This window comes from Gaeumannomyces tritici (genome assembly GCF_000145635.1).
Source record: "Gaeumannomyces tritici R3-111a-1 unplaced genomic scaffold supercont2.98, whole genome shotgun sequence".
NCBI lineage: Eukaryota > Fungi > Ascomycota > Sordariomycetes > Magnaporthales > Magnaporthaceae > Gaeumannomyces > Gaeumannomyces tritici.
Window position 1 is genome coordinate 1 of NW_008804642.1, and position 10,934 is coordinate 10,934.

The following is a 10,934-nucleotide window of genomic DNA, read 5'->3' on the forward strand; positions in this document are numbered from 1 at the left end:
CTGCCTGCCCGCCCACATTCCAGCGGGGAGAGCCCGTCGCGTGTCGGGAGCATGAGCGAGCAGCGGTCTCCATGCATCGCCATGGCCAGGGGGTCGGGGAGATCCTTGGGTGGGACAAATATCGCAGCAGTGGAAATGGAACCCGCAAGTTGGGCGCGTTCCCAAATGCGCTGCCGACATTTTGCCAGGTGCTCGTTTCAATGTCTTGGCTAGCCCGGTCTGGAAACCTCCCAGCCACATCCTAGGATCGGGCGGATTGCCCGAAATGGAACTTGCCGTGTCACAACCTCGAATTGGGTCTCAGCGCGTCGCCGTCTGCAGCTTGGCCGCCGCCCCCAAGATTTGCTCTGCGCTTCCTTCCATCCGTTTGGCCGGCCATTCGCGCATTTTTTTAGCAAGGGCTGGGCAGCAAGACTGCAGAAAAAGGCGCAAAATAGTCCGCCGACCCAACGCGATCGGTAATCACATGTACCGAACGGAGGTACCTAAAAAGTCTATGCCGCTGTTAGTCGACTGGAGCCGGCGTAAAAATAAGACCGCCACTATGCAAGTGGGTCGGTCCAAAGGGGTTGGAGAAAAAAGAAAAGAACGAAAAGAAAAAGAAAAAATCGAGCCCAAGTGACATTCCCGGGAGCTCGGAACCAGGACCCATTCCATTACCCGTTTTACAAATCCGGACACCGCAACGCGCGCGACACCTGAGAATAGGCACACCTCCTAGCCGACGACACCTGAGCTCCGTTGAAATCGTGGCCACTTTTTGCCTGCCGGCGAGCTTGCTGGCAAGGGTCTTGACTCGATGTCGACAATGTATCGCGTAATGTGGTGGTTGGCTCTGGGTCGGACAGTCAGGATCCGGATTTGAGCGACGAACGACGGCGTGTCTCCGGGCAGTGGAAGTCGTGACTTGACCATTTGTCAGCCCTCCAACGGCGTATTTTGCCGCCGGCCGGTCGGGACAATGAATGATATCGGGAGGGTGGGTTGAGGGAGGTGCCTTGGAGCTGAAGATTGCCATCTCAACAAGGAAAGGCGGCCATGTTACCCAACCGAGACTTGGGTGGAATCTCTGTCTGCATGACGTAAGTGCTGTCTACGCGAGGGAGAGTTGGTTGGCTGGCTGCTGCGCGCTACCGTCGACGCAATAAGCGAGGGCCAAAAGCGGGAATTGCCCGGCACATGAAAGAAACATGCGCTTGGAGAATGTTGTCCTGCAATGCGTCCGTAATACCACCTATCGGCCACCCTCCCCGCCTTTCAACTTTTTTTTTCTTTTCCTGACCTGCGCCAAGGTTGGTAGATGCGATACAGGGACCAGGTGATGGATGGTCCTCGCGCGGGATCGCGGTGTTTGTTCCGTCCATCCATCATCCATCCATTTCCCTGAGGGTGCCACGGACGCATCTCACGACGGTAGGGGTGTCATGCGCCCTTGTCGCTGGACGCATCTCAGGGGTGCCTCGTTCGGCGGGAGCTCGGGCAGTTTCGCTTGAAGGACTATTCCTTATGCACCAATGGTGCCACCCGCTCACCGTCTGTTAGCCAGACGTAACGCTGGCCTAGGGGAGAATGAGCAGCGTGTAATGCCAGGACGGAATAGGAATTATTATCCCGCGACTGGCCACGAAAAGCCTGGTGCTCCGGACCATGTCGGGGTGGCTGGCTGAGGTCATGAGCGGCCTGGCATCAATATCATTTATGTTTGGCTGACTAGATATGGCTACTGCCTATTGAAAATGTCTGACGAGATGTCCGTCAAGCAGCAAACTTCTCATCATGTTCGTGGAATCCCATAGGGGCGGGACGTACGTGGGACGGCAAATGCAAGGTGTCCTAAATGTGAGGTACAATATGGTACCTCAATGCATGTCCTTTCATCTCATTGATATTGATCAAACGGAAACAACCCATCGAATAACCCGGCTCTGCTGGCTCTGCTGGCGCCTCTGGCACAGGGACTGGCTTGGCGAAGCATCCACACCAAAGCCCGCACACCCCTTCCGCCATCCGGAAAAGAGGTGCTCCAAACCCCTCACTCCGACCCGGAACAACCTTGCTCGCATCGAGATCACGGTGGTGATGTGTAGCAACGAGTTTCGTCATCAACGGCCCTGCAGGCAACCACAAAGAGCGATCTTGGTTCGTCGCCAGAATATCCTTGCTTTTGTGGCGCCTGCTTATTTTACGGAGCTCCCAGGTGAAGGGTCCTGGGGCAGGCGTCTTTGTCCATTTATTTATTTTTTTTGGTCCCTTTTTTTTCTAGAGAATGCAGGCCTGGCAAAAAAAAGTGGTTTGTGGAGGGGGGCAGCATGGATGGAATTCGGGAGGGACGGGGTTTTGCACTTCAATGGGGTCAATGGCTAGGCAACACTTATCGGAGGGAAAAAACAGTAATACAAAAAAAACCCTCTGTGCAACAATGCCGCCCATCCCCTTCGCTAGCTCGGCCACATGATCAAAAGTGGTTTGGGTTTCCGGTCAGATTGCCTGACCATTGCATCCTGTATCGCAATGCGGCCGAGGTAAGAGAGTCCTGCAAACAATGAAGGACAGGGGGGAACGTGAGGATGCCAACACCAGACCGACTTTTGCCGTCGCAATGTGTGCCGACTTCCAGGCTTGATGGTCGGCTAGGGAAATCACACAGACCAATCTCGTCGCCATGTCGGGCAGGGAACAGGGGTGGGCGACCCCCCCTCGATATATCTGGGCACGAACCGACATGGTACCTACCCTTTCGAGAAGCGGCTAGGATGGACGGCTAGCAAAATGCAGGAGGAGGGGAAATGATGGAGGACAAAAGGACGCCCGACTCTTGCTCTGCGGCACGGCTCGGGAAACTGACAGTCGCCGACCAAGGACACGCACTAGCGGCGTGTCTTGGCCGGTTTGACTGCGAGCCGTCACTGTCCCGACAGCTCCGGCGCAGATGGCAACTTCTCTTTCTTTCACCCGTCTTTTCTGGCGTCGTCGTTCAACGACCCATTTCTTTTTGGATGTCGTACAGGAAGCTGCCGTGCGAGTGGGTTCTTTCAAAGTCCCCTCCCAGAGCCTCCAAGTGAGGATCCAATCCTCCACCCGCTCCCGTCTGGTCTGGATGCACGGGGCCCAAACTAAACCGTTTTTATGACCCCTGGCCGTCGCTCTCCCTCAAGCCCCCTAGCCCGCCACCGGTTCATCAGTTGAGGCGTTGTGCCCTGCGTCTGCTGCCCACCCTCCCCAACTGGCCCGTGGGTCTTCCTAAAACAACAACAAATTCGATCCAGCACAGGCCAGAATGGGGCCGAGTTGATCGGCCGAGTGGCTTCCCACTTGCAGGAGCATATCGGCCCGCCTGCCCACACCTGGTGTTATGGGACGAAGTCCAAGTAGGTATGTACAAGCTGAGTACAATACCCATATCCACAGGGGAGACATTTATCGAGGCATTGGCTCACCGAGATCAATCGCAGGCGCACCCGATATTCTCTCAACTGGAAAACCACTTTGCGAGGAACCGGGCACCGCCATTGGCGAACAGGTCACCATTTCCGGCAGAATGTTTAGACGCCACATCGATGGCCCCTGTTTGTGGTAGATGACATGGCACGAGACCCCCCGGCCAAAATGCCGTCTTTCCAACCTGTCCTCTTTGGGGGAGTCTCCGGGTCGCGTGATTGGCCCGCACGGCTAGGCAGACAGGCGCCAGGCGATTGAGGAAGAGACGGGCAAAAAAGAATAAAATACAATAAATCAAGGAAAGGCATGATGGCGACGATTGTGCTAAACCAGGGTTGGAAGGGGCTGGGGAGCCGACGGGTTTTGGGATTCGTTTCTGCTAGCACCGTCTTGACTCGTGCGCCCTGCAGGATGACAGAATGCTCAACCAGGCTGCATTTCCGAGCCCAGACCTTGCCGTACCCTGGCAGCTCCACGGATGACCAAGGCATTAGAGCCTAACAGGGGGGGGAGGACGACAGCAAAAAGGTATCCCGATGTACTGCCCCCTGCTACCGCCGAATTGGCACACCCAGAATGGCATGGCCAGCCAGCCGAGGGAGGGGAAACGTTGCATCGGGTACCATGTACACTGGCCGAAGCTGGGACAGGTCGCACACGCTCTGGTATCCGGTACGTGCCTGCATGCAAAACCCCTCGACGAGGTGCCCCGCGCGACTCACGGGGGCCGCTTGTCCGGCATTTTTTCAATCGTGTCAATTTTGCCAAAGAGGGGCCCACTGGATGTTTGCTTGTGCATGAGAAAGGTGAGCAAGTCTGTTCGCAGCGATTCTTATTTTTACGTCGTTGTCTTGTTTTTTTTTGTTTTTTTTACGTGGGGGTTCATCGATGGCACGGTTATTGGGAGGGGTCGTTTCCGCCGCTATCAAACCGAGTGGCCATGGCAGGCAGGGACACCCAAAAGACGGTGAGCTGGCGATGTGTCAGGGGGTGGTGGTGGGCGCCGCCGTCGCCTCCCGCCCGCCGCACGCAGGCTGTTGGGCTCCTGCCCAAGGACCCTTTGAAGTAGCGGCAAATTCTCCACAAGATTTCCGTGGCCGCGAGTCCAGTCCAGCCCAGTTCCGCCCGCCTGACTTGTCGGTGAGGAGATCGAGTCTGGCTGGGCGGGGATCTGTCGGATGGCCAGGTCGGCTCCTCGGCAGGCCGGGAAGCTGGATTTGGCCCCAGGTGGTGCGACAATACGACATACGACACGTTGGCCGGCGCATATGTGCATACCTGTCTGTCTGCCCATGGTGTGCGTCGTTGGGGGCTAAAGTGGCATATCGAACCGAGGTCGTGAATCCGCGGTGACAAGAAAAAAAAACCCGACCTTCATTGATAGCTTTGCCGCTGCGGGGTGGCTGTCAGAACACGTTTTCCCCATAGGTCGGGACGGCTGACCCCAACGTGAAGGACAGGCGCCCGTATCGAGCTGTCTTCGAGTCCCAACAGCAGCTGGGCATCTGAAGTGCACAGCGCTACGAATGACCGACCGGCTTCGCCTTAGTTCTGGAAGATTGCCTGGTCTGTCATCTGCATCTGCAAGTTTGCTGCGAGGTAGGGAGCCACCTGGCCCGCCCCAGAGGCGGCAGGGTTTATTGAGTTTCGCACACCCACATTTACTGGCTGTGAGCGATACGACAAATGTTCGCCACATCAAAATTATATCGAGTAACTGCAGCTTATTATCCAACTTTACGGCTTCCTGCGAGTTTTTCTTTGGTCCACATGACGCGGAAGAGAGACACAAAGGTACCTAGGCACCTAGGTTCAACCAGCACCGCGTTACGCAACTGCCGCAAGCCGCCGGAGCAGGTGTAGCGCCAGGCGGTATTGGGCAAAATTCAGGGCCGCCGACGGCAAACTACGGGTAAACTTGATGCTCGCCTGTCGCAGGGCACGACAAAGGAAAGCCTGCTGGCGACGTTGCCGTCCTCCATGTCACTGCTAGCAGGCCTAGCGCATGACCCCAGCATGGTCGAGATGCCTGCCGCCCATGTCACGATGCGGTGCTTCTCCGCGACCTGGGTACCAGGCCGGTACGTACCATGGCCGCCAAGGACGAGGCCTTGAGCAGCGGTGGCGACAGGGGTTATGGCTCTCCCCTGTTGACTCCATTTTGGGCAAGACGGCCGTTCTTTTTGAAATGAGCGCGTGCTAGGCATGTATTGTACCGACGAGCCGAGGCGAGCCACCGAATCGCGTCCACCAGCTCCCTCCCGCCTCGACCCTTGGGTACTGGGCGGCACACCGTCCTGCGCGCGCCCGCCTCCCTGGCAGGCGCCTTCCGAGCGGACCAGGCGACCGGCCGAGGTACCTGGGTGCCCTGCTCTGACTTGCAGTTACAGGCGCGAAGGGGGGAGACGAGGACCTAACGTACCGCGAAGGCGGACCACTCTTCTTTTTGGACCCAGGGTGCTTGTCAAGGAAACGCGGAGGACCCAGTGGGCGCGATGCTGGCGCGTGCGGGCGGAATCTTGCACGGGATGAAATTGCAGCTATATGGCAGCTTCACTCTGCAGCTCCTGGAGCTACCAACCCGCCTAAACACATGCCTACATGCGCCCACATAACACCTCGTCTACGTACCCGCCTCTGAATGGGCAGACGCACCCGGATACTGCTTGCCAGCGCTGGTGGATGGTGCGCTTCCAAGCTATGTAGAGGTGGTCAGTGTGATGGATGCGACAAGGAGGGTGGTGTCGATGGCCATGTCAAACATGTCAGAATTGGGGGACTCCCCCGCCGCCGCTGGACCGTGTGCTCGACGTGACTGCAGGGATGGGCGACTCGACGAAAAAAAAGGAAAGAAAAAAAGAAAGAAAAAAAAAGGAAAGAGAAAAATGAGATAAAATCAAACAAATACAAGGGAATAAAAACAAGATCTGCCTAGGTTGTATTGGTGGCTCCGATTTGGAACCTAGTATACAAACAGGAGTGGTGGCCCGAAATTTCCCTAGCTTGGAATTTTTGTCTTTCTTTTTTCGACTCCCTCTAAACACCACCCCCCCAGAATTCCTCGCGCTCTTGCCGGTCGGTCAGCAACTCTCCCTCTTTCTTACTTTCCTCCCATCTCTCCCGTCTGCTCATTCCGCCACCTGCGATTTCCTCCCGCCCAAACCCTCCTGTCATCCCGTCGCCGGGCTTGCTGCAGGTCAAGTCGAGCAGGCTGGTTGTTTCGTATTGTGGATTCTGCATCGCTAAGCCGAGGATTCTCCAACCGCGGTGGGATCAAGCGCGACGTCGTTGTTTATTAGAGGGCCCCCGTTTTTTGCTGGCTCGTCCCCTTCCTCGATCCACATAAATCTTCCACCACCTCCCGGTCGGTCCACTTCGCCCACTTGCCTCACCGTCTCCACTCACCCACCACCGCCTGCTGGTCGCCTGGAGCCCATTTTTTTTTTCTCTCGTCGTCTCCTCTCCTGCTACCCGCGTTTGCGATCAGGGCCACACGTCACCCACACGTTGGTACTCTCATTACTTGCGTTTCTGCGTACCTGGCAGTCTCGCCGACCTCCTGGGTATTACCACTGTGTGTCGCAGACAGGGAACGAGAAAGAACAGGGGAGGCCGAGGGCACGAACGGCCGCGGCATCATCCTTCACCATAATAAGCCCGAGCGAGAAGAAAAAATCACTGGGTCCCCACCCGCCCCCTCCGGCGCCTTTATTTTTTTCTTCTTCACACCCTTCGTGCTCCTCAATCAGCCAAATCCACAATCCTAAAAAGCACCCACACCACCCACAAGAACCGCCTTTTTTTTGAGCCTCACGTCGCCCACATTCTCATCTCCACTTCAAACCACTACCCTTTCACCAACGCCGACAAGCTACCCACCCCAAGCCCTGAGCCCCGCGCGAAGAGAAAGACGCGATCGAGTCGACTTTCCGCCCGGCATAGGCACAACGCAACCGTGAGGGCGCTTGTAGAGGAGGAAACCGGGACCAAGATCATCGCGACGAGCAGCATTCGCCCCCGTCGCATCTCGCAGTTGCAGCTTCCTTTGCGCGCGCGCAAGCTCAACCCGCGCAAGCAAACACCATCTCCACGGCTGTCCTCGAGACGCGCCTTGCCGTCGCCGCAATCGCAAGAGCCCGACAAGCTTCCGCTACAAGCCATCGGGTCCTTCCGCCACCTGGATTGGATGGTTTCGTCGTGTCGTTGTAGCAAAAGTCTGCTCTGAGAAGGATTATGGACCACCCTTCCTACTCGTCTAATGTGGTAAACACTACGACGACATCCTCGTACCCATCGCCTTCCTCGACCTCGTCGCACAGTCTGCAGAACCACGCCCCGGCGCCTCCGCAGACTCTGCCTCCTCTCCAGCCGCAGGGTCATATGATGCAGCAACCCTCTGCGCCCTACGGAAGTTACCCTCACACTCCACGAACCCCAGCCACGCCCAACACTCCGGGCTCGAACGGCGCCATGAGCAGCTACCCACCCCCTCCTGCCCAGCAAAATGTTGCGCGCGCTCCGTACCCCGGCATGATGCCGAACAACCAGTATCAACAGCCTCATCAGGGCTACCAGACGACGCAGTCGATGATGCCGCAAGCTTCCACCTCAATGGCTCACCCGCAGCCTATCGCGCCGGCGCCCGCTCCCGGTGGACGCGCTCCACCTGTTTTGCGCCCCATGCCGGCTGGCGGGGTCATCCCGCAGCCAGGCATGTCATCGCCTTATGCCCAGAGCCCTTTGATGCCCCAGCCGCAGATGATGCAACAGGAGGGCGAGCAGCCCACCCACGTCGTTGGCTCCCAGGGGAGGCGCGGAATACTGCCCAGCGCCCCCGGCCGGCCCCAGGCCCCCGTGGCCGGGAGCGTCGCGGCTAAGAACCAGATCCCCCAAAAGGACGCTGATGGCAAGTTTCCGTGCCCCCACTGTAACAAGACGTACCTTCATGCCAAGCATCTGAAGAGGCACCTTCTCCGACGTAAGTCAAATCCTAAACCGTCTGACCCTGCAGTGACTCTCCCGCGCTCCTCCCCAAGTATCCGGGGCGTGTCTTGACGATTTGTTCTACTTTTAGACACTGGTGACCGCCCGTACATGTGCGTCCTGTGTCGGGACACATTTTCACGCAGTGACATTCTCAAGCGTCACTTCCAAAAGTGCTCCATCCGCCGTGGTAACCCCACGGGCGCCAGCCACTTGTCGCACCCTCATGCGCATGTCAAGAAGAACCAGGCGGCGCAAAAGGCACTGGGCAACGAGAATGAGCTCAACCCGATCAATGGCATGGGCAACATGGGCCCGGACGGCATGGTCCACCCCTTCGGTTTGATACCGTCGGCGGACGGCATGGGAAACATGTCCAATGACCAAAACCACCTTTCCAGGCAGCAGAGCATACAGCGCATGGAAGACCCCAACGAGCGCGACCGAAGAAGCGCCTCGGTCATGGGTCAGAACGGCCGCCCCCAAGACTTTAACCAGGGCTACAACGGCGGTGTTCCCCACTCGATGGCGGCCAACATCAACCCGCAGCTTGCCAACTACCCGATGCAGCCGACGCAGAACGGCATGCCGTTTATGGGCCAGCAGGCGTCAAACCAACAATCTGGTGGACTTGACTGGTCCCAGATGTTCCAGGCTGGTGCGCAAAATACCTACGTCAACCATCAATTCCCGCCTAATATTGGACAGACGCAGATCGCAACCATCAAGCCCGAGCCTAATGCCGGCCCCGAACGACCGGACGGCGCCCCCGGCGGCAACCACCACCCCGATCCCGACGACCGATGCCTCTTCTTCGATTCTTGGGCGCCCCCATCCAACGACCTCATCAACCTAACCCGCAACCCCTATCAACAAATATCCGACCAGCTCACCAACTTTTTCCGACTCCCCGATCCTTCGTCCAACCCCAACAACGTACGCCTTCGCAATTTTCTTGATCCAGACAACATCAAGTCTTTCCTCGGCGGATACAACCATTTCCATCGACATTTCTCTATATTGCATATTCCAACTTTCCGCATTCTCGATGCTTATACCGGCCTCTTGGCGGGCGTTTGCTGCGTGGGCGCCTGCTACTCTGATCGCGTGTCACCAGATGAGGTCCGAGAGGTGATGAACTTCCTCAAGTTTGCCTTGGAGCGAGACTCGCAGCTGCTAGCGTCCCTAGATGATGGTGTTGATCCTGAAATCAAATATGGCAACAACTCTTTCGACTCTGTCAAGGAGATTGAGGAGTTGCAGGCCATCATGCTCATGAACATCCTGTTCATCTGGAACGGCACGCCTGAGCAGAGGGACTCTGTGAGGCGTCTCTACCCGCTCATCGCTGCTGTCACTCGCAAGGCTGGACTTCTGGACGTTTCGCAAGGCCCATCTCTGTCCAGTGCTCTACACCAGCCGTCGTTCTCGGCTACTATATTTGATCCGTCATCTTTCGACTGGTCTGCCTGGATCGAGCAGGAGAAGCGGATACGCGTCTTCTTCCTCACGTTCCTCTGCGATACTGCACTTGGCCTCTACTTCAACTCGCCCCCGCTGTTCGATCCTCTCCAGTTACATATTCCACTGCCCGCAGACGACGCGGCCTGGGATGCTCCGGACAGCGGCACATGTGCGGCAGCTCTGGGACTGTACGGACCTGACTCAGCGCTTGAGCGGAACCCGCATGGAACAAGACGTCCGAAGCAACCAGAGACCAACCTCGTGCTGCGGGCGCTTCTGCACAGCTCATACCAGATCCAGCCGGGCACGACAAACCTGTACGGCAAATTCATCCTTATCCACTCTCTCATGGCTCTCATGCGTAGGGCTCAGACCGAGGGCCTTGGCGCAGGGGCGATCATGAATGGATCCAACACGCCCCTGTCGCACGCCGACTGGGTGGTGTCTGGCGGTGCCAACGGCAGTTGGCCACCAAGCGCGAACACAAGTGGACGTGCGACGCCCGTGGATGGGACGATGCGGCCAGAGGTTCTCGGAATCTTCGCAACTGCCCTGGATAAGTTCAAGCAGAACTGGGATGCCGACATGGCCAGCCAGTTTCCCCCGGTGTCATCGCAAGAAGACATCAACCCGCAACGACAGGGGTTCTCCAGGGACGGTGTTCACTTCTACTGGCTTGCCAACTACATGCTGAAGAACACCAAGCTGGCTGATCTCCAGATGCCACCAGACCATCGGTTCATGAGGGTCATGCATCTCCTCAAGTCGGTCAAGGATTGGGTAATGTCTGACGGGGCAAAGAGAGGAGAAGAGTTGGGATCGATAGGGGAGATCAGCAAGGATTTTGGGACTCGGGATTTGACGCTGAACATGGTCGACCTCTTTACACCAATTCCCAGGGCGGTGGAATCGTCGGGAATCGCCTCGGTCAAGACGGACTTCGAATAAAACGACAACCTCTCGCAACTGCACATACAACAACAACCTACGAACTAGGACTCGCATAATCGGCGTTCAGTTTACTTGTTTTTCCCCGCGTTGACTGCTGC

General features: G+C 57.2%; 3 protein-coding genes across 3 annotated transcripts; 1 reads left to right on the forward strand and 2 right to left on the reverse strand.

The window, feature by feature from the left end:
* Positions 1 to 4,129: 4,129 nt before the first annotated feature.
* On the reverse strand, positions 4,130 to 4,732 carry GGTG_13993 (hypothetical protein; the record flags this gene model as incomplete). The annotated part of the gene is made up of 2 exons (XM_009231918.1): positions 4,130 to 4,649; positions 4,717 to 4,732. The coding sequence occupies 2 exons, from the start codon at positions 4,730 to 4,732 to the stop codon at positions 4,336 to 4,338; spliced, it is 330 nt and encodes a 109-aa protein (XP_009230182.1). The 3' UTR covers positions 4,130 to 4,335.
* Positions 4,733 to 5,165: 433 nt separating this feature from the next.
* On the reverse strand, positions 5,166 to 6,875 carry GGTG_13994 (hypothetical protein; the record flags this gene model as incomplete). The annotated part of the gene is made up of 6 exons (XM_009231919.1): positions 5,166 to 5,236; positions 5,528 to 5,811; positions 5,861 to 5,956; positions 6,070 to 6,136; positions 6,543 to 6,628; positions 6,844 to 6,875. 6 exons carry the CDS (start codon positions 6,873 to 6,875, stop codon positions 5,166 to 5,168), a joined length of 636 nt encoding a protein of 211 aa, XP_009230183.1.
* On the forward strand, positions 6,527 to 10,934 carry GGTG_13995 (hypothetical protein). Its single transcript, XM_009231920.1, has 3 exons — positions 6,527 to 8,416; positions 8,513 to 9,079; positions 9,130 to 10,934. Exons 2-3 carry the CDS (start codon positions 8,801 to 8,803, stop codon positions 10,831 to 10,833), a joined length of 1,983 nt encoding a protein of 660 aa, XP_009230184.1. The 5' UTR covers positions 6,527 to 8,416; positions 8,513 to 8,800; the 3' UTR covers positions 10,834 to 10,934.

Bases quoted from the DNA above. Each gene is read 5' to 3' on its own strand.
- GGTG_13995 (XM_009231920.1), top strand. From the start codon at position 8,801: ATGACCAAAACCACCTTTCCAGGCAGCAGAGCATACAGCGCATGGAAG. The intron at 9,080-9,129 runs GTGCGCAAAATA...AATATTGGACAG, and splicing joins GTCCCAGATGTTCCAGGCTG to ACGCAGATCGCAACCATCAA.